Source organism: Neophocaena asiaeorientalis, unplaced genomic scaffold, assembly GCF_003031525.2.
Source record: "Neophocaena asiaeorientalis asiaeorientalis breed wild unplaced genomic scaffold, Neophocaena_asiaeorientalis_V1.1 scaffold230, whole genome shotgun sequence".
Classification (NCBI taxonomy): domain Eukaryota; kingdom Metazoa; phylum Chordata; class Mammalia; order Artiodactyla; family Phocoenidae; genus Neophocaena; species Neophocaena asiaeorientalis.
The window spans coordinates 443,707-470,698 of record NW_020175186.1 but is presented as its reverse complement, the minus strand read 5'-3'; the positions used below and the strand labels follow the sequence as shown (position 1 = coordinate 470,698).

At 52.9% G+C, this 26,992-nt stretch overlaps 2 protein-coding genes across 10 annotated transcripts in view; both read left to right on the top strand.

Moving 5' to 3' along the window:
• Window positions 1-25,282, top strand: part of MTMR14 (myotubularin related protein 14) — a 43,150-nt gene extending 17,868 nt beyond the window's left edge. For 3 of the 8 annotated variants that reach the window (XM_024764674.1, XM_024764673.1, XM_024764680.1), the window contains 12 exons: window positions 3,488-3,558; window positions 4,139-4,213; window positions 8,031-8,097; window positions 8,999-9,084; window positions 9,343-9,419; window positions 9,675-9,711; window positions 12,129-12,199; window positions 12,904-12,962; window positions 13,116-13,254; window positions 13,950-14,129; window positions 21,693-21,848; window positions 24,686-25,282. In XM_024764674.1, coding sequence (XP_024620442.1) covers window positions 3,488-3,558; window positions 4,139-4,213; window positions 8,031-8,097; window positions 8,999-9,084; window positions 9,343-9,419; window positions 9,675-9,711; window positions 12,129-12,199; window positions 12,904-12,962; window positions 13,116-13,254; window positions 13,950-14,129; window positions 21,693-21,848; window positions 24,686-24,866 — 1,199 coding nt within the window. In that variant the 3' untranslated portion in view covers window positions 24,867-25,282. The remainder of the gene's footprint in view (window positions 1-3,487; window positions 3,559-4,138; window positions 4,214-8,030; window positions 8,098-8,998; window positions 9,085-9,342; window positions 9,420-9,674; window positions 9,712-12,128; window positions 12,200-12,903; window positions 12,963-13,115; window positions 13,255-13,949; window positions 14,130-21,692; window positions 21,849-24,685) is intronic. The other 5 variants (XM_024764676.1, XM_024764675.1, XM_024764679.1 and 2 more) reach the window with 4 other exon arrangements.
• A 158-nt stretch (window positions 25,283-25,440) lies between these two features.
• CPNE9 (copine family member 9) overlaps window positions 25,441-26,992 on the top strand; it is a 23,758-nt gene continuing 22,206 nt past the window's right edge. For both annotated transcript variants that reach the window (XM_024764686.1, XM_024764685.1), the window contains exon 1: window positions 25,441-26,657. In XM_024764686.1, the coding sequence (XP_024620454.1) occupies window positions 26,590-26,657 (68 nt within the window). In that variant the 5' untranslated portion in view covers window positions 25,441-26,589. The remainder of the gene's footprint in view (window positions 26,658-26,992) is intronic.

Below are 26,992 nucleotides of genomic sequence, written 5' to 3'. Positions count from 1 at the left end.
CCATGGGCTCGGCAGCGTCAGAGATGTGTCAAGACAGGGATGTCCCCACTGGGGGTCTGCACTGGAGCTTCCCTCAGGTAGCTCTAAAACTGGCTTTCAGACTAGGCTCCTGACTCTCAGGAGATGCTCTGGGGGTCCCCAGACTGAAGTACTCTCTGCCAAATGAACGGGAGAGGACTGAGTTGGCTGAGGAACCACGCGTCAGCTTTCTTTATTTGTATTCAGCTTCTCGGTAACACTTGGCTTAGAAAAAATTGTTTTGTGGGACTTCCCTGGCAGTCCAGTGGTTCAGACTCCGTGCTTCCACTGAAGGGGCATGGGTTCGATCCCTGGTTGGGGAAATAAGGATCCTGCATGCCGCATGGCAGCAGCCAAAGGAAAAAAAAAAAAAACACACCACACTTTAAAACAAAGAAAAGAAAAGAAAAAAAATCGTTTTGCTCCAGAACAGTAGCACAATATCCTTTCTGCTGTCGTTGGGCAGCTTGTTAAAAGACTCCTGAAATATTAACTAACACCTTTTGACCCAGTTATTCATTAGGCCATAATCCAGCCAGCTTGGGCTTGAAGATGTTCATCATGTCTGATTATACCAGCCAAACATGGGAAATGTTTTCATTAATCAGAATAATGATGATGTAAATGATGGTACAGCCATCCGTAGTAGAACGAGATATTACATAGTCATAGAAAAATGCTTAAGGTGCTAATAAGCAAGATAGAAAATTAAACACTACAATCTCAACTATGTAAGAGAAAAGGTGCTTACACAAAATGGTAAGAAAAGAAAATGCCAGAATGGTAAGATGATACCGTCTCTCTGTGAATTTTTTTCCCCCGTTCTTCCCAGAATATCGTGTACTGCATCTGATAGTTGTGTATGGTGCTGAGGGGAGATTAAGAGGCATCAGTAAAAATCCAGAAGCCTAGGTGGCAGGAGACGCTGTTGCACACCCAGATGAGGGGGCAGGAGAAGCACTTAACTTGCTTACCTTAATTACCTTGCCTCCTCTGCTCATGTTCTTGAATTTCTTTACATGCCTACATTATTATACTTCATAACAAAATCGATGTTATCCAGACCAAGTCCTGAAATGCAGTCGGCTGCCATTTCAGGGGTCTCTGTTGAGCCCTCTGATGACTTTGAAGCCCAGACAGGAACTGTGGTGGTATCAGTTCTCTGTCAGACTAACTTAGGCTTAGACTAGCCCTTGAAAACGAGAAGTGTTCTGGGAGCACTTCCTTCAGGGCACCAAGATAGACGGGGCCAAAAACTCCCCAGCATGAGTCTAATTTGTTTCCCTCTTGAGCGAGCGTCCGTTCTCACTTCACTTTTGGTCCTGTCTGTTTGCCTCTCAACAGGCTCAGAAGCCTGTTCAGGTAATGAATGTCAAGGCATTGCCCTGGGTACTGAGGCTGCTTTAATTCTCTCTGTTTCTCGCAGTCAGTTGCTTCTGCATTATATGCTGGTCAGAGCTCGGCCTGGAGCCTGCAGTGTTGATTCAAGCGCTCAAGTTTGAGAAAACAGAGCACTTTACGGGAGTTCTGAGGAATGATTGGTGTCCCTCCTAAACCCAGGCTCATAAGCTCACGGCCTCTGTCTGATATTTATATTTCTTCTTTCTCCCAGTGAGGCACCCAAGAATCCGCTGAAGTGTTAGAGCTGAGGATTGATTCCTGACTTCCCCATCCACAGTGAGGCCTGGGGGATTCGAGTGCAGGAGTGTGTGGGGTGGTGAGAGCCAGGTCTGCAGAACACACAGGCTAAGTCTCCAGACCTTCCTCCACGAAAGAACCTTTCCTTTCTTCCCTGGTGTGGCCCCAGACAGGAGCATGTCCCAAGAGGAGCTGGAGAGTTCTGTGTGCATGTTTATGGCCTGTGGCTACCTTGACAGAATTCAGGCAACTGTTTTGTTGCCTTTGGGAACCTTACCAGACTTGGACCTGTGGCCAAAGCCTTGTGCCTTCTGGAGTTTGTGTTGGTCCTGGTGGAGGAACTGAGAGGAGTGCAGGCCTCGTTCTCCCCAGGCTAAGCTGCAGGGCTGCACTGGGGCTCTTACTGCAGCAGTGGCATGAGGATGGCACCAGTATGCTGTCACCTTAGTGCCCCTTGTAGCAGTGCTGTGCCAGCTGTTTTATACGTATTGTTTCATTTCATCCTTAACCACTTTACAAATGAGAAAATCAAGGCTTAGAGAAATTAACTTGTTCACAGTCACAGGGCTACATGAAAGGCTGAGGTTTGAAGCTGGGAACATTGCCAAGGCCCTTTTCTCTCCACTCCTCTCTCTGTTCCTGAGGTCTTACCCTGGTGGTATTTCTTATAGTTTTTCTGGTGAATGATACAGAAAGCACATCTTGGCAAGGTTTGTTGGAGAAGGACGTGTCTCTTGAGTGCCTGTCCCATTTCAGGCACTGTCCATGGTCCTTTCTCTCATGTTACGATGTTCGGTCCTCACTGAAAGCCTGCGAGGTTGGTACAGGCAGACCTCATTTTATTGCTCTTCGCTTTGTTACTCTTCACATATTGCATTTTTTTACAAATTGAACATTTGTGGCAACCCTGTGTCAAGTCTATTGGAGACATTTTTCCAGTATTTGTTCACCTCATGTCTCTGTCACATTTTGATAGTTCTCACAATACCTCACACTTTTCCATTATCACTCCATTTTTTATGCTGACCTGTGGTCAGTGATCTTCGATGTTCCTACTCCACCTCACTGTAGGCTCAGATTATGGTCACCGTTTTTTAGCAATAAAGTGTTTGTTGTTGTTGTTTTTTCGCCATGCTGTGTGGCTTGTAGGATCTTAGTTCCCTGACCAGGGATTGAACCGGGGCCCACAGCAGTGTACCAAGTCCTAACCACTGGACCGCCAAGGAATTCCCTGAAGTATTTTTTATTTAAGGTATTTTTTAAATTTAAAATATATATTTTTTTAGACACAGTGCTATCACACACTCAATAAACTATAATACACTGTAAACATAACTTTAATATGCACTGGGAAACCAAAAAATTCGTGTGGCTTGCTTTATTGCGGTGGTCTGGAATTGAACCCTCAATATCTCTGAAGTGTGTCTGTAACAGGAGGGAGGGTGATCCTCCGTAACTAGGTAAGTTGCTGAGAAGGTGCTGCCAGGGCTCAAACTGTAAACCGCGCTGTTGTTCGCTGGCTGTTGGCACTTCAGGGACTTGTAGGGCAAAGGGACCTGAAATGAGAGAAAAGTGACCAAGAACCAGTGAGCACAGACGGAGAGAGATACAGAGGTGTGCAGGCAGGGGCTGCCTCATCGGGAAGGTCTCTGGCTAGAAACCCAAGGAGCGTTGGAGGCTCCCGCTCGCCTGGTCCAGCCTCCACTCATGTCATCTGGGGCCCACTTTGGAGTGTGTGCGCTGGTGGCCGCCCCGGTCTTCCAGCACCCAGGGGCATCTCAGGACACTGGGCCAGGAAGGGTGGTGTCATGACTCTGCCCTTCTTTTCCAGGCTGTGAATTTTTCAAGGAATATAAGGATCGGGATTACATGGCTGAAGGGCTCATTTTTAACTGGAAGCAGGTATGAGCAATAACATTCATCAGCTTGGGTCTTCTGTTTGTGAAGGGAAACCAGCCAGTAATCTTCTTGGGGAAAACAGCTACCCTTCTCCTTCCTTTGCTCTTCCCTGAATGAGTCTCATTATTTTTCTCTCTCTCCTCCTTGTATGTACATGTTTAAACTCTCATCATATATACTTTTCTCTCCCCCTTTAATTTCTCCTTTTCTTTAAAAGAGTTCTCAGGGAAAAGGTAGGAAAAGTCCTTCACTTTTGCTCCGTTCTCTGTGTGAAGAGCTCCTCCTCAGTGCGTGGGAGCAGCCCAGGAGCTGCCGGAGGCTGAATACGCTGATCACCTCTGTGTCAGCCGTAAACACTCAAACGGCCAACTGAAAAGCTCCACTTGGCAGCAGTATCTGGTCCCTTTGATTTTTAAGCTGTCACTCCCAGGGTGGCACAGGCATCTGGCCCTGAGAAGGCGAGCACTGTGGGGGTACATCCTGCCTGCCTGTGGTAGCCACAGCTTCAGGGCCTCAACCTGCCTGGTGATCCTGACTTCTCCTGGTGGACAGCCTGCATCTCACAGTGTCTTTCTGTCCCCAGGACTACGTTGATGCCCCTCTGAGCATCCCCGACTTCCTGACTTGCTCTCTGAACATTGACTGGAGCCAGTATCAGGTGAGGGGACCCCTGGTGCCTGCCCCACAAGTCCCTCAGGCAGACACCTGAAGGCCTGGCTTGTGACCTCTGACCTCCTGGGAAAGGAGGAGCTGCTTACCTGTTGAACTCTCTCTCCTGATTTCTTGGCCCAGAAAATGAAAGCTTTCTGAACATGACTCACTGGAAGATTTGCATCCACCAGGGGGTTCTGTTTCCAGAGGAGGACCTCATGGAGTTTGCTTTTCCAGCTCTGGGATTTAGTGACTTTTTTCATTTTACCTTTTAAATGCGTATTCCATCAGAGAAAGTGCAGAGCTACCTGACCTGATTTGGTTATAGAAACCTTAAAATTATTTCCACTGTGCTTCTCTCCTTTGTCATCGTCTGCCATGGAAGGGTCCCCAGTCTTTTTTTTTTTTTTTTTTTTTTTTTGGCTGCATTAGGTCTTCGTTGCAGTGCGCAGGCTTCTCATTGCGGTGGCTTCTCTTGTGGAGCACGGGCTCTAGGCGCATGGGCTTCAGTAGTTGTGACACACAGACTTGGTAGTTGTGGCGCACAGGCTCTAGAGTGCCGGCTCAGTAGTTGTGGCACACAGGCTTTTTTGCTCTGCGGCATGTGGGATCTTCCCAGACCAGGGCTCGAACCCGTGTCCCCTGCATTGGCAGGTGGATTCTTAACCACCGTACCACCAAGGAAGTCCAGAGGGTCCCCAGTCTTACTGGATGGATCCATCTCTCTACCGCGTTTAGCCCACTGTACAAGCCCACAGGCCATTAGCAGTGTCCTTGCCACTTGCTTCAGCCAGGACAAGTAGCCTCATTGTTCCCACTGCCTTCCCCATGTCTGTTCCCTCTGCCTGGCTGGCCCTCCCAGCCTCCTCTTGTCTGGCTGACACACTGCCTTCAGGATTTGGCTCGAGTGTCCACTCCAAGAAGAATTCCCTGATGTGCCTCCTCTCCCCCATCCCTAGAGAGGTTGTATGCTTGCATCTACATTCCCCTTAATCCGGGCTCTGGGCCCGGCCCAGCCTGGCCTCTTTCGGTGATCCACACCTACTTCCTTTTCCAAGCATCCCATCATGCAAGCACCTCAAACTCAAGCTGCCCAGAATGGAATTGGCCACAACCCACAGCACCCCCGGGCCCTCCACCATTTACCCAGATGCTCAGACTCGAAAAATGGGGCTCTTCTCCCCAACACCCATGGCTGGTCCCATCAGTTCTGTAAGTTTCTGCCCCAGGGAAACTCCCCAGTCCTTCTTGCCTCCATCCCTCAGGTCACTGGCCTAATGCAGGCTACCATCGTCTCATGGCTGAGCGTGGGTCCACGTTGAAGGGGCAACCGACTGGAAATAGTGAACGTAAAGCATGTGAATAGGGCCTGGCAGAGCGCGATACTCAGATGATGGGGCAGGGTCGTCACTGTCACTCCTTCCTTCACAGCTGCCACTGACTTTCCTTTTTCCCTCAGGATAAGTCCAAGGACCCTTATGTGGTCCACCCAGCTCCACGTGGTCCAGGCTTGTTCTTGTGACTCACTGGCTGTCCACTCCCTCTCCTCCAGCTACCCTGACCGCCTCTCCACCCCTTAGGGAAGATGCTCTCCAGGTTTGCACATGCTCTTCTCTCTGCCACAAACACTCGTGTGCTTTCCCTCCCCTTTTCTCACATGCATGTCACCATCTCCAGGGAGCCTTCCCTAAGGGTCCCCATGGATCAGGCTAGGCTCACCTCCCCAATTACATGGTCCTGCAGCATCTTAGAGGGCACCTTTTAATTAGCACACCTGCAGCACTTCACTTTGCCTTCCCTTCCCTCCAGCCTCAGGGCTGGAGTCATTGTGTTCACTGCTGTGTCCCAGGGCCAGGCCCACAGTCACGTTCACACCACTGTTTCCCATTGCACGAGCGGTAGTGCATGTGTGGGTGTTGCTGACCTCTGTGTAGCCAGATGGAATTCCATAAAGCTCTGCTCTTTCATTCTGTGCCCGAAGACCCCTTCCAGTGGCTGCTGCTCCTCAACCTGGCCCCTGACTATGACTAGTCAGTGAAAGAACATTCTACAGATACCTCCTAGTCCCTAAGCACGAAGCCTTACAGATGCAGACGTGCCAAAATGGCCTCCGCCCTCACTGGGCTCAGTCTAGGAAAATTCCGAGGCAACAGCATAACCATCACCTGCGTAGTAGGGGTATTGACCAGTGGCCACAGAAGAAGACTCTGTAGAGAAGATAATGGGGCTGGGCCTTTAAAGGATGAGTAGGAGTTTGCCAGCCAGGGAAAGAGGCATGCACCAGGCATGGAAACGTAAGGCCGATATGTGGTACTCACCTCTGTACCCGGAGGCTTTGTCACGGCACACATAGATTGAGAGAGTCAGAGGTGAGCCTAGATTTTCATGCATTTCCCAGGTCCTCTTCTGTTTCTCACTCTGGTATCTGAGGAGGTGTTCCTACAGTGCAGTGTGTGACCACAAGCCTGGGTCCAGACCCCAGCTCAGCTTAGCTGTGTGACCTTGGGCCTCTGCCGACCCAGCGCTCCCCAGGCTGTGGTTCCTGCCCCAGCCCTGGGCACGGTGGCCAGCGGAGTCTGCCGCCGCTCCTTGGTCATTTATGTCCCCTTCAAACAGCTGCCGTTGTGGGAGCTGCCCTGCGGGCTCTTCCTTGGTCACCTCCTGCCCTTTCCCGGCCGCTGCAGTCCTCCCCCAGCCAGCCTGACCTCCCTGCACACCTGCTGCGTAGCTCCCACCTCTCCTGCTTTTCCTCAACCACTGGAATCACAGCTCGGAGGAAATCTCTTGGCAGTGGTGTGTCTGACACGTTGAACCAGATGAGCAGAGAGACCCCCGAGCCACCATGGGTAGTAATAAGTTTATTAGCACGGCACTGCAGCGGCTTTCTCTGGAGCTCCTGCAAGTGGGTCAGGACTCTCCAGGGTCCGTGGGAAGGTCAGGTAAATGAGCCTGGTTTAAATTCCTGGGAAAACCATTCCAATTACAGGTGCTGTGTTCACCCTCCCCAGGGGAGCGCTCTCGCTAGCTGGCATTCACCGCCTTCTCTGCACAGCCCCAGACACTGAGAAGCAGTCATGTTAAGAGACTGTCCCCAGCTAGGGGGAGGGGGCCACAGAACTGGGTCAGGCCCCTCCGTGGGCTTCCGGATTCCAAAATGGACTGTTCCTCAGAGGGTCTAGTCTGGACCTTTAGCTTGGGCTAGAACAGAGGTTCCGATCTCTATGGCTTTTGCTTGTTTTTGCTCTCCCACCTCACGGGCCTCCTGTTTTAAAAGATTTTTGTTTACCAAACAGACTGCATTTGTTACTCATTAAAAGACTATGCAGTGAGTAGCAATAAAAAACGTGTGAAACCTGATTGATGAGAAGGTTGATGGTTACCTTGGTTTCTGTGATGTGATGGCAGATAAAGAAATGGCTCTTTCCATTTGGTGACAATGGCCACGGGCTCAGGGCTCTTTGTCGGCTTCTGTTAATTCCCTAGACAGCCGTGCCTGGAGCCCAGGGCTCAGAGGAGCTAGTGTCCGGCTGCTGCTCCTGGCTGTGGGGCTGTGGGTTGCCCAGGCTCCTGCATGGCTTTCCCTCCCTCACCCGCACGTTGGGTCAGAGCACACTGAGGGAGGGGCCCGTGGGGGAGGGTGCAGGGACATGTGAAAAGTGAAGTTTCAGACAGTCTGGGATTTGGGACCTGTGGCCTGTGACCATGAGCCTGGGGTACTTGTTTCCCCTGAATAACTCATAGCACTTTATTTTAAAAATGCTTTAGATTCCCATTCTGAGTTAAACACCTATTCATAGAATCCTTTTATTTTTCTTCTCCAACAGAGTTGGGATCTGGTGCAACAAACACAAAACTACCTGAAACTGCTGCTTTCCATAATTAACAGTGACGGTGAGTCTGCCTCTGCTTGCCTCAAGCCATAGGATCTTCTGGGTGTTCCCAGGTCTTGACATCTCAAATGTGTGTTTATTGGGGCCTTTTGCTCTATGGGAGAAGGATTTGGGGATTCCCTTGTCATTGGCAGATTTATTCCATGCCCCAAATTACGAACTTGTTAGCGTCTGAAGCACATTCAGCTGGCCTTTGAGCTTTCAGCACCAGCCTTTTGCCGATGTGTTTCTGCACTGGGTCAGCTGGCCTTTGAGCTTTCAGCATCAGCCTTTTCGTGTGGGGCTGTAGTGGCCTCTTTTGGTTCAGAAAGGTGAGAGAAAGTCAGTCCTGGCCTCTTCTTGGGCACACACAAGAGCCCCTGGAGGGCCTGTTCTCCAGAGGGTACTCCAGCCAGTTTGACTGTTTTGATTGGATGAGCCCATCATGCTCAGTGTCCTAGGGCGGTCTGACTCCGGTTCCTCCATATCAGTCAGGACCTGTGTGGGGTTGCACTTGCTTGAAGAAATGGAAATGTATTCGTTTATTTAACCAAGAAGGCCCAAGAGCAGAGCCAGGTGCCACATACCACAAAGAATCTCTCCTTGTCTCATACCCACTGTTTAGTTAGCTTCGTGGCTGGCAATCGTTCCAGACTTGTTTCCTGCCGTCTTAACCCCTCCAGAAGAGGGAGACGGCCTCTGTCCCAGAGCTCCTGCTCATTGCCTCAGTTTGGATCCAGTGCCCATCCTTGAACCGGTCACTGGGGCCAGGTTGGCAGAAACATCACATGCCTGCCTCTGGAGCTAGGCCGTGGTTCGGGGGTGGCCTGGCTCTCACCCCAGGCCAGGGCGGTGGCACATCCCGTTTTCATCAGTCCGTGTTTGCTTCTCTCCTGGGCCTCCTGTTCCATGTTCCTGTGTAGATGACAGCGGACTGCTAGTACACTGTATCTCAGGCTGGGACCGGACGCCCCTCTTCATCTCTCTCCTGCGCCTTTCCTTGTGGGCTGTGAGTATGGACAGGCTGGGCCGTGGGGTCAGGGAGCATTCAGAGGCCCTTTGTGAGTGCTGGGACTGTTTCCAGAAAGCAGAGAGGCTTCAGAGCGAGGGACCTCACGTGTCCAGAGCAGATGTCGTGTTTAACCCCGCTCCGGGGGCTGTCAGACAGCCTGGTTGTCACGGGGGTGGTGGTTGTGACTCAGCCCCCGAGGCCAGGAGGGGGCCGTCGTGGGGATGCTTCTTTCTGATCTGGGCCTGTCTCTTCCAGGACGGGCTCATCCACGCATCCCTGAAGCCCGCTGAGATCCTCTACCTAACGGTGGCCTACGACTGGTTCCTCTTCGGGTGAGCCTTCGGGAACTGTCGGGCTGTGGGGTGCTCCGGTGCTTGGGAACCGCCTTTTTGTGTGTGTGGGTGTGGTGGCCCCTGTGACAGGGTTGAAGGCGAAGACTGTCCCGCCCCCTTGGGAAGAGAGAAGGTGTGGTCGGGCCCACCTGAGGCTGGGGTGCCAAAGCCATGGGCTGTCCCTGTGGCTCTGGTCCCCCTTCATCCTCTTGTCTCGGAGGTGCTCGCTTTGACCTCCTCGCCTTCTTGTTTCAGGCACATGTTGGTAGATCGACTCAGCAAAGGAGAGGAGGTAGGTACTGCTCACGGTCTGCGAGCACACATCAGGGCTCCGCGAGCTCGGGCTCCTTTACCCCCAAGAGGGACAGGGAGATGGTCTGTTTGGTGTCCACACTTTGGGGCGGTTCCTTGCCTGGTGTGTGCTGGGATCAGGCAGTGTGGCAGGAAAAGCAGTGGCACAGCAGCCCCATTCTGAGCCTCAGTCCCCCTCTCTCACGGAGAGAACACTTACCTGTGACCTTCGTGTGTCAGCCCTCTTCCCCCCCTTCTGTGCTGGCCTTCTTACGAGTGACCTTGTTTTCTGCACTCAGCTCTGGAACCAGTTTACAACTGCTTTCCTGTGCCCCTCACCCTCACAGCTAAAGCCAGAAGCTCTTCCCTGTCCTCCCTTGTCTCATCACACCCACTCGGCAGCTTTTAAGCCCCAGGGCCTTCTGTGCAAGCAGGGTCCTGCCAGCTCCTCACCCCCCGACCAATCCCGGCCAGCGCGGGCTGTGGGTCCCCTTCCTGTCCGCGCGCTGTCCCTCCTTCCTCCTCTGCCCTGTCCACGTCTTATCCTTAGCTACCTTTTTTAGTCTTTGGCTCTTCGGTACTCTTGTTTTCAGCCTGTTTTCCCTGTACACAGACCTAGAGTCGGACCTGAGTGTGAACCCCAGTTGTGCCACTTACTACCTGGGTGACCTTGGGTAATGTGATTAACCTTGAGTCTCCCGGTGTCGATTCTGCTGCCTTACAAAGAGAATGAGTCCAGATGCCCAGCGTGGGAGCTGCACGCAGTGTTGGCTCCCCCCCATTTTCCTGAGGCATCTTTCTCACCCTCCTGAGGCTGCCTCTTTTCTGGGCATCTTGTGCATTCTTCTTTTGTTCCTCCCTCTCAGCTGCTCCTCTCCCCTTCTAAATCTCTTCGTTTGAGCACTTATTGCATCCGCCAGGACTGCAGAGCTCATAAGCCTGTTCCTCAGAGGCCTCCATGAACTCTGTCAGAGGTGGTGACTTTGGCACTGAAATCCGCACGTAAAGCCCCTTTGCAGCCTCTCATTTTGAGATTTGCTGGAGCTGGCTCTCCAGTACCTGCTGACCCCCATGCTGTCTCCCCGTCCCCAGAGCAGGCCAGATTCCACCTTCAGAGACTGGGCAGGGGATGCGGCTGAGCCTAGTGGATTCTGGACTCAAACCCTGGCCACGTCTCAACATAAACAAGAGGGTCTTCTCAGCTGGGAGGGTTGGCAGGATGTGGGCTTTTCTCTTAGCCCTCCCTTCCTCCCCGCACACACTCAAAACTCTGATACTTTAAAAACATGCAAAAAGCTGGGGCCTGTTAAACAGCTCCGTATCCCTCCTTTGCCTTTGAGGCTCTCAGAACACATTAGCATATTAAAGACTAAAAAATCTGTGGTGAAGACACCTATTTAATTTTATGTAACAGGGACTTCCATGGCTGTCCAGTGGTTAGGACTCTGTGCTCAGGACTCCATGCTTTCACTGCCAAGGGCCCAGGTTCAATCCCTGGTCAGGGAAGTAAAATCCCACAAGCTGTGCGGGGGCGGCCCCCCAAAAAAGTTATGTGACAAAGTTTTCATACTGGCCTGACCTAGGCGCCCTCCCTCCTTTTTTATTTTTTGAGGACCTCTTACGGGGCTCTGGGATACCCTGTGGGTATTTTTCCAAGTGAGGGGTTGATGGACCACACCTTGCAGAATCAACTGCAGAGACTATGCATTGTGTGCACTTCACAGAGGCCCGTTGACCAGGGCACTGGCTGGAAGGGAGAAGAGAGAATTTGCTCACGGAGCTGGGGATGTGGATGCAGGGTCAGAGCTCAGGAGCCTCCTCCGGCTTTGCCCGCCTCAGACTTCGTCCTGCCCCTTACAGTTTCTGAACAGTGCAGGCTGCGGGCCAGGCAGTGGCTGCCCCTCAGCCCTGGTTCTCCTGAACCACTGTTTCCGGGTATTTCTTCTACAAAATCTGATCTCTTGCCCTTGCATTGTGTTCCTGCTGTGTCCATTAATCTTCTTGCCCCGAAATTCTCTCCCAGCTGTCCTTCCCTGTTAGCCTCTCTCCCTGGGGTTCTTAGGAGAGGCTGAGAGGGAGAAGCAGCTGTTCTCTTCCTCCTTTTCAGTAGCTTGAGAACATGTGTGTTCAGTTTGAAGATGGTTTGAAACATCACTGGCTTACCCTCTTGCGTTCTCAGGAAGGAAACGCCCTTCCTTCCTTGCCCCAGCCCAGGCACACCTGCCTGACCTCCTAAGCCTTCTCTACCGCCCGTACTGTTTCTACACCAGAATATCCAGCAGGGTCCCCAAAGCAGGGCTGCTGTCCATCAGGGGTTGACCAGGGTCACTGGTTGCCCTCTCCTGGGAGTTCTGCCACCTAGATTCTTCTCCCTGGAGACTGCTATCTTCTCATGTGTGCTGCTTTTTGGTCTCTCAGATTTTCTTCTTCTGCTTCAATTTTTTGAAGCATATCATCTCTGAGGAATTCTCTGCTCTGAAGATACAGAGGTAAGGAGAGACCTGCTCTCACTGGGAGCAAGGTGCTCTGGAAAGGGCCGCGCTAGGGCGGTGGGGGTCTTGCTCGCTGCCTTATCCCTGCCCTGCTTCCCTGCATGCTTGGCAGGCTGGCTTCCTGTCCCTGCCTTCCCTCTGAGGGCAGGTAGGGGTACCTGGGGAGGGCCAGCGGCTGAAGAGGCTCATCTTGTGACCAGGAGAGCAGGGCTCGTTGATGCAGGGAAAAGGCAGCCCAAGGATAGGGGGACTCCCAGCTCCCCATGCCACCGCCATGGCAGAAGCTTCTCCTGCCTGAGCTGATGGCTTCCTTCCCTGTGCTGCTGCAGAGGGGTGTCTGCACAGCCCACCGCAGAGCAGAGTCTGCTTCCAGCCTGGCAAACACAGGGGTCTTGCTTGGTAATTGCTTTAGGACCCCTGTGAGAGTAGGTGTCTTTGCTTGCTTTCCAAGTCCAAGCTTTCCAAATCCAAGCTCCTAGTGTGCTGGACCAGACTTGAACTCTGAGGGCCACACTGACAGGGAGGCGGCAGGCTTTGCTGGCCTCTCAGAAGTGGGCCTGGCCTTTCTGCAACAGTTTAGGTAGGACCTGTGTCCATGAGTTTCCAGTAGGTTGGAGCTTCTTTCCCAGGTGGACAGCTTTCAGGGGACGTGGGAGACCTCAGCCCAATCTGGAAGTCACTGTCCTGGCTTCTGTTTATAGGAGGAAGAGTTTGCCAGCCCGGGATGCAGGCTTCACTGTGGAAGATATCTGCATGCTGAGTGAGTCATGGGCCCCAGCAGATTTCCTCTGTATATCTTTCTGACTATAGACCACATAGGGACTGCTTGTTCTAGAAACTTCTGTGTGGAAGAGGTGGGGGACCCCTAGCAGGAGAAGATATTGTGCTGATTGATGGCACTGGCTTCTTTCAGGACGGAAGGATCGTGGCAGCACCACCAGCCTTGGCAGTGACTTCTCTCTGGTCATGGAGAGCTCCCCAGGAGCCGCCGGGAGCTTCACCTATGAGACCGTGGAGCTGGTCCCTGCAGGAGCACAGACTCAGGCAGCTTGGTGAGGGCCAGGCTGGAACTAAGCTTGCTAATAGCTGTGAGCCAGGGCTCCAGCTCCAGGGAGCCCCAGGAACAAAGGGGCCCCCGACAGTAGGCCTGAGAGCTGAGCTCCATGCCCTGCTGTCTCTACTGGGCCTCAGAGGCCAGCCATCTGGTTGGTGGGGGGCACTGCGGGATGAAGGAGGAAGCTGCAGGGCTGGGAAGACTGGGTGGGGTGAGGGGGGCGCTGGTGTTAAAGGGGCTTCCTGGGGGTGCTCCCTTGTATCATTTGCCTGGGAGGTGGGGGGCCAGCTTAGAAAAAGAAAAAAGGGGTGAGTACAAAATAATGATTGGGAATTGGGAGCTTGTTGAGGGTCAGCTCCTTTGAGAATCAGACGACCTTCCCCGTGGACAAAGGGCTCAATATTTTTTATAACATTAGCAGGGAAGGTCAGTTACTAAAGTGTTAGTTAAGAATCTGTTTTCCAGCATGTGCACTGAGGCCAGCAGGCCAGTTTTGTTCAGACGTAACATTCCCTCTATGAAGACTCAGCTCTCGCTGCCCGTGGCTGAGCCCAAGGGAGTGCTGAAGTATGCCCACTCCCATGTGGCATTTTTCCAGTGCAAGTAAAAAGTGGGCCCTGAGATTTAGTACAGGTGGTCAGAGGGTTTGCCTGAGGTGGCGCCTTAGCCAGCAGCCCTATCTTTCCACTGCAGGAGGAAGAGCCACTCATCCTCTCCACAGAGTGTGCTCTGGAACCGGCCGCAGCCCTCAGAGGACCGCCTGCCTTCCCACCAGGCACTGGTGGAAGCCAAGTCCTCCAGCTCCTCGTCCTCGAACCATTCTGACAACTTTTTCAGGCTGGGTAGCAGTCCCCTGGAGGTCCCCAAGCCCAGGTGAGGACCTCCAAAGTCCTAATGGTGGGGTGGCTAGCCCTTCCCTGTTAATAAGGCTAGAAAGTGGGGTTCCAGGGCATGCGGCCTGGCAGGCAGTGTACCCAGGAGGCCAGAGGGGATCGACAAGCTTGCAGGCTCACGCACTGTTTGGAGGATGCGTTAATGTTTGGATACAGAGCAGGAGCTGGTTCGCAGAGGGGTTTGAGACTCCCCCTTCCCGGAGCCCTGGCGGATGGGTATCTAGAAGGTATAGTAGTTGTGATGTCATGGGCAGGGAGTTGGGGCTGCCCCTCCCTCTTGCCTTTGCCAGGTCTCAGCCCCCCTGTGGACCTCACATTCTGATTAAAGAGATGGCGCTAGATCCTCCGAGGTGCTTCTGGCTCTCCCGTTCCTCCACTGAAGAGGACAGACGGTAGGGAGCTAGGCTAGATGTGTGCGGCTGGGGCAACCCTCGCTGGCCTGCACATCTGGAAAGGGAGCAGCTCAGCCATGATGGACAGGTGTGGCTGGAGTGTGCTGCAGAACTGATGTTTCCTTGGTGAGGTTAAAGCTGAGCACTGGCCAGGGGCTTAGGACTGAGGGATGGCCTGGCATTTGGGGGAGGCATTTCCTCGCTGACCCCATAACACTCCTTCCATGTCATACAGCCAGGGAAGGAGGCCTGTGAATTACTTTGTTTTCTAAGGCCTTGAGAATGTCTGGCCCTTCTGAAGAGAACAAAGAAATGTGTGACTTAAGAGGTCCTTAATAAATTCCAGGGAGAAAAGACATTTAGCAGAAAGATCGTGAGCATTGAAGTCCACTCTAGATTCAAGCCCAGCTCTGTTGGATACTGCTCCAGAATTTCAGGTCTTTCCTTGTGGCAGGCATGTTACCAAGGAGGAAACTGAACCCAAAGGTCACAAGCTTATTACAAAGAAAACCCTGAAACTTTGGGAACTCTCCTCCCATCACCGTCCTCTGGTTTTTCCTTTCTGGGCAAAAGCAAGCAATGGAGGAAGGTGGGGACGAGCACCCTCCCCACATAGGCTGAGCGGAGGAGCTCTAGGTGAGTGGAGCTGCACTGTCCAGAGGGGTCCCGTGTGCTCACCTCTGAAGGTGAACCCTTCAACTCGGAGCACTGCCATGTCCGTCAGCGCTGTAGCTGAGTCTGTTAAATAAAGGCCACAACCCCTCTGTCCCCACGGGTTTGGTGGAGGCAGCTGAGCGGAGAGGGTGCCGAGCACATAAGCCCACGTGCCGTGCTCATCCGCATCCTCTGTGCCACCCCGCTTGTCTCTGCAGCTTTCCTCAGGGCCCCTGTGGGCCTGCTGTGGCATTGTATGACCCTTCCTCTTCTGGGCCGGAGCTCTTGCTCATCGTCCCTGCCTCCTTTTCTCCTGTGCAACATCGCTGGACAACTGGGAAGGAAACCAGAAGATTCCTCCTGTCCCCTGGGTCCTCCCTGGTCTTAACTGTCCAGCTGTTGGGAGCTCCCCCACTGAGGCAGCACCCCATCATACACCGTAGCTTTTCATCATATTCCCTTCTTCCTGACAAAAGATCCTAGTTCCGATCTCGTGGTCACTTCCCTCGGTCTCGCCACTGGTTATCTGCCTGCACTGGGGGCTCAGATGCTTATGGCTGGTCCAGGATGGTCCAGGAGGCTGAGGAGGATTGGGGGTGTCCTCCTGATCTCACGGCCCTGTGAGCTGGGGCCTGGTGAAGGAGGCTGGAATAAATGGGCCAAAATGGGGCGCCTTGGAAAGGCGTGAGGTGGACTGCTGTGAGGTGTTTGATGGCTCTGCTGGTTTATTCTGGGAGTGCCTGCTTGTAGCCAGGCTGGGCTGGCCAGGTGACAAGGTTCTGGATTGGCTGCTTGTTTGCCAGAGGATTTGAAAGACTAGTTTATTCAGATTTGGAGCGTTCTAATTATAATTACATATTTCCATTAACATTAAAATTAATTTAGTCTCTCTTATCTTAAAGTGCCTGAGGGATTCTGTCATTAGCTTTCCTGCTTCTCTTAGGTAACAACAGCCAATTAGCTTTTTAGTGCAGCAAAGGGAACTGTGTGGAAAGAAACCCTTTAGTAAGCTATCTGTGACGGCCGAAATTCCCCTTACAGTGTGAATTCTCTGGGTTTCCTATGCTCCACATTCCCAGGTTCTACAAGAATATCTCTTTCAAGGTAGGACTTCCCTGTGAAAAGAATTGGTGAAGCTTTGTTCAAAGCTAAGAACTGTGTCAGATTCAGAAGAAAGTTCTGTGGGGGGCTGGCTCTTATCCAGCCCCAACCCCGTACCCTTCACTGGCAAGACTGGTGGCCCTTTTACATCATTAGCTGCTACTGCAGCAGCTTCTAATTGAGTTGCGTTTCTGGACCATTGTTAAATCTCTCATCACCTGTAGGGCTGGGGGCTGGGAAGAGGCAGGAGCAGTGCTCACATGCCTCTCCGAGCCTTGGTCAGTAAAGTGCCCCGCACCGTGTGTAGTCTTGGTCTCTGCTCCAGAGTCAGACGTCTTTAGGGATGGGGGTTGCTAGCATAGCACTGTTGTGCCTGAGGAGGGATGGTGCTACCACTGAGCCCAGCTGGAAGCCAAGCTGCCTGAAGAGCACATGAACTTGGCTGAGGGACATCCAGTGGCCTGGTTGCTTAGCTAAGTGACAACATAGGTGCCAACTCTGCTGCCCAGGTAGCTGCTCTTTCCCCATCCTTCACCACCTACTAACTGCTTGTTATGAGCAATGAGCTCTGTCCCCGGCTATGTTTAATGAGGCAGAGAAACCGGATTGCTTTCTGTAACACATAGGGTTCCTGTCTTAACGTTTGATGTGTTCTCCCGTGGGGCCACAGCTTCAGACCAGAGATGAGCGGTGAGAAGCCTAAAGGCATTGCCAGCTTGAGACCCATAAGAGAAAACTTAGAGCCCCAAAAGACTTCTCCTTGGGCTGCTGCAGGAAAGCAGAGGTCCCTGGTTCACACAAACACACACACCCGCACAAACAGACACACTGACACACACATACCCCAATGCCTGAAGTCCAGGCTGAGGGAAACTGATGACTTCAAATCTGATGAATCTTGTCCTAGCCGTTTTTGAAGTCACTTGTTCCGAGGAGTCAGGCCCTTGTTGAACCGAAGGATTCTTCCCTAAGGCCCCATTCCTGGAGGCGTTCACTTGGGCAGAGGCTGTGGGACCATCACCTGGAGGCTTGGTAGTGGTGGGGGGTAGGTACAAATTAGGTGACATTCAAGCTCTCTGAAAGGCTAGGATTCTGGGTCTTGGCTCAAATGTTCGTTCCCTGCATGACTTCAGACATGTCACTTGATAGCTTTGGGTTTCTTTTTTCTCATCAGAGGCTTAAATGGGCAACTAACTGCCCAGGTCCTTCCTAGCTGTGAACCTTCAAGCCCTCTCTGTGAGCTGTCAGATCAGGTGCTTTTAGATGCAAGTAACAGAAAATCCATCTCAAAAGAGTTTAAACAATAAAGGAAAACGGTTGGTTTACGTTGGAAAAATGCAGCCTTCAGGCACAGCTTCCTCAAGGTTCCAACTCCATTTCCCTATGGTTCTTTCTCCTTGCCTCTTTCTACATGCTAGCTTTGTCTTCTGGCCAGCTTCCCTAATGCTGGCTAGCTACTCCATGTGCTTCCTTTCTCACATCCAGGGACCACGTGAAGGCCTCTTTTCCAACCATAGATCAGAAACTCCGTGCTTTATTCCAGTTGGAAGTTGGAAGTGTCCATCCCCGAGCCAATCCCTGAGGCCTCCACCATCTCTTATCAGGAAGGAAGATGGGTGTACTATGCGGCTAGCATGGGTTTTGGTCAGACTGGGTTTCAATCCCAGCTTTGCCACTTCTAGCTGTGTGACTTGGAAAAAACACTTCCCTTCTGAGCTCAGTCTTTTTTATCCCGTCTTTAAAGTGGGAGTAATGATCCTGGTCTCCATAAGTTTGGGTTTAAGTGAGATAATGGAGCAAAATACCTGGCACATAGTAATACTCATCCTTTCCATGAGTACTGGAAATGCTCAGTAAACTGTAGTTGTGGTTAAGACCCCTCCTTATCAGTCTCATTTCTGAAGGACTATGGGCTGTGTCAGGGCACTGGGCAGCTAGGTAAAAGGCCAGATCAGGTACCTCAGGCCAGACCCCTTTCTCCTCGCCTCAGCTGTGTGGCTTGGGCCAGCTCTGCTTGTGTGGGTACTCCTGTACCCCCTTCCAAAAGGACCAGCTAAAACACACTTGCCTGAGCTGGCCCACAGCAGGGGTCTGGCAGGTGTGGGGCAGGGTGGGGCCATTTAGCTCTGTTGGTGCTGTGAACAGCGGCTTAGGCCATACCCATCTAAGGGAGTGAAATGTTGCCAAGAAGCCAGCCTCCTGGGCAGAGGTCTGGGCCCTGGGGATGTGGATGTATGACCTTGGAAGCACTGTCAGCTCCACAGTTGTCCAGTTTGAGGGCGGCTTGGCCCCGTGTGCCCTCCAGTCCTGTAGATAGATCGGTGGAGGTAGATGCTGTGTTTGCACTCGAGTAAGGGTATAGGGCAGAAGAGCATGGGGTTTTATTAAGGCTGGTTGCGTTACCTGTGTACTGAGGCTAACCTGAAAGTTTTCCTTCCTTCTTTCACTCGGCAGGTGCAGGTGCTTCCTTCTCGTGACTGTTCCCTGTCATCTTTAGGTGCCCCCTCTAGCCAGCTACTCCAGATGTGCACTTACGAGGACCTCTTTGCTTAGCACAGCCCCTTGCTCTCAAACCCAGGAACGCAACGGTTGCTTTGCAACCCTTTCCGTGACAAAAGCCTCAAATACGGAGATTCATTAGGAGCCTGTGTGCTCACTCTTGAAAAAGATGCAAAAGATGGTTGGCTGCTTGCTGAGATTCCTTTGTGACCCCTGGGATCATGCGCCCTGTTGCTGTCTGTGCTGCCTACTCCATACTACAGCTGTCCCCGGGCTGCTTCAAGCATGGCTCTTGCCTGGGGGTGCTACCTGCTGCACACGGGAAGTACAGGCAAGGGACTAGCCTAGGAGACCAAGAGCCCGTGCTGGGAACCTCTCTGTAACCATATTCCATCTGTCATTTTCCCATTGGAAGTGTGAGTCTCTGATAGCCCTGGGGAGTGGAGTTAGGAGCATAAGAAACCCCCATGTTCCCTGCCCCATAAGTCCCTCATCCTACCCAGCCTCCTCTACTTCACATTACTTTCATTCCCTCAACACCCTGCTGTTTAGCAATGATTTTCCCGAAAACTGGAAAAGAAACTCTGCCTTACCTTAAAGTTGGAGCAAGAGGTGAGATGTGTGGAGCCAGGCTGCCCTCGAGGGGTTGCCTTGACTGAAGACTCCGGCATGACCCAGGGGAAGCGCAGGGCCGGCAGCCGCACGGTGGCGTGTAGCTTGCTCTTGCACGTAGGCAGCCGTCTCTGATTTACAGACAGTTAAGACCAGAGATACAGTGTCTGGCCTGAACCCTACCAAGTTTCTCCACGTAGGAAGAAGGAAGCCCTGCTTTGTCAGTCACTAGGGCTTCCACCAGGTAGCAGACCATGACCTGTCCTCATCCCCAGTGCTGCTGTCATACACCTTCCAGAGCAGAGCAGGAGCAATGAATATGGCAAGTCTCTATGTTGCAGGGTGGGTCCAATTCATGGCGGCTTTAACGTAGAAAGCTAGCTGTTTTCCTTGGTCTCAAGGTGGTTCTGTTGTACAGCAAATCTGTAATCAATCTTGGCTTTAAAAATCTATTCTTGCACTCTGTAGCCGTGGAACCTTGGGTGAGTGTCCTTACCTGTCTGGGCTGCCATTTTCCTTCCTCTAAGAAGGAGATGAGGGCTTCCCTGGTGGCACAGTGGTTGGGAGTCCACCTGCTGATGCAGGGAACACAGGTTCGTTCCCCGGTCTGGGAGGATCCCACATGCTGTGGAGTGGCTGGGCCTGTGAGTCATGGCCGCTGAGCCTGCGCGTCTGGAGACTCTGCTCTGCAACGGGAGAGGCCACAACAGTGAGAAGCCTGCGTACCGCAAAAAAAAAGAAAAAAAGAAAAAAAAAGAAAAGGAGATGATTTATGATCAGCAGAGATGCATTGCTGGCCAGAGCTGCACTCAGCTTGGCAACTACTTGAGGATAAGGCTGGCCTGGGGACCCATGGGGACTGTCACCTCAGTCTAGGAGCCCTTGACTCCAGCTAACTGGGTGGGCCAAGGTCAATTAATTTTTCAGTATCCCACCCCCTGTACCACTCTTCATGCTTCTGCTCTGTTTCTGGGTCCCTACAGGAGCACCTTCTGCTATTCTTGAATTAAAGAACAAAGGGTCAAGCATCAAAGATGATGCACCTCTGGGGATTGGGACCTGGGGTAGCTGATGGAAGGGCCTTGTTTGATGTTTCCCTATCTCCTCCCTTCCTCCCCCACCAGCTGGGCTACTGTCCAGAGACAGCAGAGAAGGCTGGGCTGTGAGTGGGGAGGTGGTGGTAGATTCCCAATACAGCTTTCCTCTCCCCGCACCCCCCAAACTTCTGCTTGAAAAAGGCCTGATGAAGTTGTCAAGTTGGCTGCCTGATTCATTCCTTCCTCCTGGGCATAGCCAGTGAGTTTGCTGGGTTGATGCTTGTGAATACGAACTTTGGCTCCTGGAAGGTGCTGCAGAGGAAGAGGGCAGGGCTCAGGGCTCCCGTCACCTTCCTCTTCCATCTAGGTCACCGCCCGCACCGTCCCCAAGAGGCTTGTTCTCCCATCTCTAACATAGGACCTCAGTGGTCTGGGTTCTGCACTGCCACCCTGCATGCCAGGGAGTGTGGGGTGATCCTGCCTCCCTGGTTCCTGGGGCATTCAGCCTTGCTCCCCTCCTTTTGGTGCTGTTGAGATTTGACTTGCTTTGTCAACCAGAGCAGGCATGCCCTGATCCCAGGCTTTGGTTGCTGGCTCACCTTTGTCACCATGCTTTGCTCTTGTTCTTTTGCTCCTGTAAGTCTTTGCATGATGCGTTGTCCTCACAGCTGAGCCTGCCTTATGGTCTTTTTTTTTTTTAAATAAATTTATTTTATTTTATTTATTTACTTTTGGCTGCATTGGGTCTTTGTTGCTGTGCGCAGGCTTTCTCTAGTTGCGGCGAGCGGGGGCTACTCTTCATTGCGGTGCTCGGGCTTCTTATTGCAGTGGCCTCTCTCGCTGCGGAGCACAGGCCCCAGGCATGCAGGCCCAGCAGCTGTGGCTCGTGGGCTCCAGAGCTCAGGCTCAGCAGCTGCGGTGCATGGGCCCAGCTGCTCCGTGGCATGTGGGATCCTCCCAGACCAGGGCTCGAACCCGTGTCCCCTGCATTGGCAGGCAGATTCTTAACCACTGCGCCACCAGGGAAGTCCCTGCCTTGTGGTTTTTACTCTTCTTTCTTGGTCATAACCTGTCCAGCTGTTTTTGTACTTTTGGAGAAAATGGTTGACTTTACAGCTGCTCTACCAACAGACCCTTGTGGCCCGGTCCCAGGGCCACCGTAGCCTCCCCGCCCCACTCCTCCAGGGCCTCCCCTGTCAGGCATATGACTGACTACATCATCTCCCCTCTCTCTCCTCTCTGCCCCAGATCAGTGGACCATCCCCTGCCCGGATCCTCTCTCTCCACAGACTTTGGCAGCTGGCAGATGGTAACAGGCTGTGGCAGTATTCAGGAACGGGCTGTCCTGCACACAGACTCCTCTCTCCCTTTCAGCTTCCCGGATGAGCTCCCTAACAATTGTCTGTAAGTGTCTTGCTTGAGAAGACATTTTAAAGCTGGTGAGCCACTGAGTGCTGGCTAGGAATGAGGCAGCAGCAGGCCCCAGGGAGCTGGCCTGGGCTCCCTGCCCCTCCCGAGTGTCTCAGTTAAGTATACCTCACTGCTCCTGGACCCTGAGGTATGAAGGGGGCCTGATGGACTGCTCAGAAAGTGCGTTGGAGTGTGTTCACTCTCCCCGGCCTCTAAAGCCCATCCATGGGTCTCTTGGGGCACACACCCTTAGGGAAAGCTGGCTGGACTCTAGCTATAAAAGATTCTATTTCTGTCCAAGGCTTTGCCTGACATGAGAACCCTTTGAAAGCAGAACAGTGGAGTAGTGAAAGTAGGTGTATGGTGGAGACCAGAGCCAGAACGGGTTAGCCCGAGGGCTGTGCTCCCAAGCAGAACCGAGGGTTCCTTGCTGTCCCCTCCCCCCTTTTGTCATCTGCTTTTGTCTCTGGTCAGGAAAGAAAAGTGGACAGGGATGCCCATCCAAAGCCCAAGCCTGTAAAATCCTCTCCCTCCAAAGCTCCAATGCTGGACTTGCAGTTCTAGCAGAGCAGCTGCCTCTCTGGCTGCCGCCTGCCCCCTGCCTGCGCTGCTGTTCCACGGATGTCAGGCGGGGAGAGCCTCCGGTGGCCTGGGGAGCAGGATCTGCTTCTAGTCTGTGGCTGCCTAAGGGCCTTCACCTCCCCACCGGGTGCTGGGTGTTCATCACCACCACCAGAATCCAGTTCATACCCTCCAGGGCTGACAGGTTGGAGGCAAGTTGCCCTTGGGAGTTGAGAAGGATTCCTGCTGAGGGCAAGCAGGGGCCAGACCTTGGGATTCCTAGATGGTGCTCACAGGCCCTGGCCCCGCAGCTAGGGAGTAGCCCAAGGACTTTAGAGGCCACTAGGGCCTGGTACAGCCTTCTCTATAGCCAGACCCTTAAGTCAGAAACAAGATCTCTTAGATTTTTGAGGATTAAAGAAATAGTTGTCTGAACCTTTCTGTAGGCTCTTCCTACTTCAGCCAGAGAGCCTAAGAGCTACCTCTGGAGGAAGCAGACATCTCTGCCCCTGCTTTAATAGCACCCCTCACTTACCTGGTATTAGCCACTGAAACGGGCAGCTCTAGCCCCAGATCCTACAATTTATGCCTTGAGTAGCTCTCTGTGCTCCCAGCCAACCCTCAGGTTAGGGGTGGTTCCCAGAGGAGGGCTAGGTTCTCCGTGATCCCATGGCCTCCAACATTGCAGGATGGGCCTAGGGTCAGGGTTGATTCCTGGTGAGGTCACATAGTATGTGGGTTCACTGCTTTGGCTTTGGTGTCAGAGAAATTTAATCCAAATCCTAGCTGTTATGTTTACTAGCTCTGGGGACTTCCCTGGCGGTCCAGTGGTTAAGACTCTGCACTTCCACTTCAGGGGGGTACGGGTTCGATCCCTGGTTGGGGAACTAAGATCCTGCATGCTGCATGGCCAAAAAAAAAAAAAAACCAATATGTTTACCAGCTCTGTCTTGGGATATCAGCCTTGACTTCTCTAGCCTGCTAGCTCATCTCTTGAGAGGGAATGGCACTATGGTAGCTCCAGTCTCTGCCTGCCATATGTCCTCAAGCGGATCACATACTCTCTCTGGGCTCCAGTTATCTTGTTTCTAAATAAGTTGTGATCTCTCCCCTTTCTGCCTCCTAAAAATAGGGGGCAATGAGAATGCATACATACGGACCTTTAGATATTCCCTGTGAATATGAACTACTATCTCTATTTCTCCTGGTTATATGCTCTCAGGAAAAGCTAAAGAAGCACACATAGTCTCCAGCCTATGTAAAACCTAATTAGGAAGTAAAGAAAATCTGGGGCCACGTATCTCCCCCACATGCCAAGAGAGACTTCGGAGTTGTTCACGGTATTGCAAGAATCCAGTGTCAGCCCCATTTTCTTAGTGCTGCTGCTAGAGCTATTTGACTTTCCTTCGCCCTACAACCTGTTTCTGCTGCTGCTGCTGCTTCTCTCTCTCACTCTCACTCTCTCACTCTCTCACACACACACCCCACTCCCACCAATCTGTTTTCCCTGGGTCTGTTCTCCCCGTACTTACCCCTGGACGCTCACTTAGCCTCGTATCTCCATTGCTACCCCAGGCCCTAGGTGCAAGTCATTTGGGCCTGGGAACTGGGGATATTGCTGCTGCTTCTAACAAATTTGCAGGAGGGGTTACCCAGTGATTGGTCTCTTAGGGGAAATTTTGGAGTGAGTTAGTGGTCAGGGCTGGTCTTTGTGCTTAGGTAGATGGGAATGTGAGGGCTCATCTCATGTGGGTCTGTGACCTTTCCTCTAATTCTGTGTCCCTCCTACCCCTAGACTTCAGAGGTTGAGTCCAGAGGTTGGGCGTGGCTGGTATCTCAGGCCTTTTCTATTAAAGACTCTTCAAGTCATCAGACAGCCTTATGTGGAATTCACACTTGTTGTTCCCCTTCTTGACTTGTGATAAGTGCCTGTAGAGGCCAGGGAAGGAAAAGCAGGTAGAATGAGAAAAGAAGTCCTGCTGGAAAAGCCAGCACCTTCCTAGCTGTTTACCTGGGAACTGCAGTGACTGAAGGTGAGGACTCTGGCCTCTCCAGGTAGGAACAGCAGCCTGAGAGCTGAGAGAGAGTTTAAGAGAGGAACAGGACCAAACATTTGGGGCCTGAACCACAAGGGTAGTATGGCCACGGGGCAGATGCTGGCCTTCTACTGAGGAATGCAGAAGGATAGGCAGTGTGGCGTCAGGATGAGAATGTTGGATCCTGCCCCAGGGTAATGCATTAATTCTCTCTTTCCCTCCCTCCCTCCACAGGCTTACAGCCCTGAGTGAACGGGAGACTCGGCTACAGGAGGTGCGCTCAGCCTTCTTGGCTGCCTACAGCAGCACAGTGGGGCTTCGGGCAGCAGCCCCCAGTCCCTCTGGTGCCATCGGCCTGCTGGAGCAGTTTGTCCGTGGTGTTGGACTCCGGGGCACCAGCAGCAGCACCTTATGAGGCAGCCAGCTCATGACAGCTTCCTGCTCCTCTCTCACCTGAGCCCTAAGCGGAATCAAAGCCATGCCCAGCCAAGGGGTGCTTCAAGGTGGGGGGAAATCTCCCCTTCTCCATCATGCACATGGCAGCCCCAAGGCTGAGCAGGGCCAAGGACGGGGTTCTCCCCAACCCCAGCTTCCTGACTGGTGTCCGCCACCCTACTTGTCACTGCCTCCCACCCACCTTAGTCTTTGCCAGGATTCCTGTCAACTCTCAGAACTATGTGGGGTTTCCCTGGGGCCTTGTGGAGGCCGAGACTTCACAAAAGACCCCCACTTTCCATTCTCGTCTCCTGGGGAGGAGGGGTCACCCGCGCTGAGAATGAGGCAGTTTTGACACAGATCACAAAATGAAATCAAAGCCTTTTTGAACAGCTACTCTATCGCATTATCATTTGGCTCCTGTCTTTGTGGAGTTATTTAGAAGGTTCTCCTTGTCCTTCTTTTTGCTGGGGGGAGGGGTACAGATGAAGCAGGAAGGGAACTGGAGACTTGGGTGTTCCCCTTAACTCCTGAGCCATGAGAGTCTCCAGTGAGACGGGGACATGTAGTCACAGGCTCTTAAGGTGGGAGCAGTGGTCCTCAGGCCTGAGTGGGCCCTAGTCACCCCTAGGGAGCCTGTTTATCCATGCAGATTTCCAGGGCTGCCTGAAATTCAGACTTGAAGTTGCTGAGTTTCATTTAGCTGGGAAGGGTGTGGGGAGAATCTTCATTTTTAACAAGTTTAGCAGACTGGTACAGGTGACCTGCAGCCCCTGCGTTCGTTCAGTGAGGGATTGGCTTCCAGGGCTTTGGAGGTAGTAGGTGATGTGGGGAGGATGGACCTGGCTGACAACCTACTGTGTGACCTGGAGTGAGTTGCATCCTCACAGAGTGTGTCTGCATCTCTTAACACCATGAAATCATGCAGGTTCAAGGACATGGACAAAAGGTTTTGCACAGTGCTGTAACAGCCACCATTTACTGACCTCTGACTCTAAACACAAAAGAGGTCATCAGTGTGAATGCCAAGAAGGAAATAATGCCGGTGAACATTTCTTGAGTATTTACTGTGTACAATCCCCTGTGCTAAGTCCTTTCTGTGGATTATTCTCTATGAAATTTTACAACACCCCGAGTAGGTGCTATTAATGGCCATTCTACTAATGAACTGACTGAGCCACAGAGACGTTAAGTAACTTGCCCAAGGTCACGCAAATGTGTAACTCTTCAGAGAGTGAGGGAGGGAGGACGGGAGTGGGAAGGAGGAGAAGCAGATTGAGCGAGCTGCTCAAGAAGAGGAATCGACCCCAACGCCCACCAGGTATCTGGAACCCTTCAGCTTCGGGGACAGCTCGCGGGGATGTGGGGGGGCACTGGGTTTGGCCCCGGGGAAACGCGCTGGGAGGACTCTCCCACCTTGTGGGTTGGAGTTCGAATCTGTGTAAGGTTTTTGGCCTGCTCGAGGCTGCTCCAATGGAGTGGGGGCCACCCGCAGGGCCGGGCGGGGCTGTGTTGCCATCTGGAGCCGCTGCGCCGCCGGCCACAGTGAAGGCGCGAGCAGCAAGAGTGCGCGCAGGGCTGGAGGGAGTGCAGCCTTCGCCGCCAGCGCCGCGGCGGCACATGGGCCGACCCCGCCGCCGCCCCTAGCAGCTCCGGCGGCCCCCGTCTCGCAGCCTGCCGCAGCTCCGGCCAGCCGACCAGCCATGTCGCTCAGCGGAGCCTCTGAGCGCAGCGTCCCGGCCACCAAGATTGAAATTACCGTGTCCTGCCGGTGAGCGGGCCACGCTGGGGAGGGCTAGGCATTGCCCCAGCACCACCCAGCTCCGGGGCTCAACGCGGAGAGGGGCTAGACCGCTGGGGAAGCAGCATTCGGGAAGGAAAATCGCGGCTGCAGACTCAGGGGAGTCGCTAGCGGACTCGGGAAGGGGGTTTCCTGGAACAGCTCCAACCACAAAAGAGGGCTCAGCCTGCGGCTTCAAGGGACGGGTCTCGGGGGTCCAGTAGGATCTGCGCCCCAGGAGGGCAAAGTTCTGGGGGCTAGCCCTCTTTCCTGGGCCCTTGGAGGCAGTCCAGTACGCAGAGAAACGGTTCTTGGGCGGAGATTTC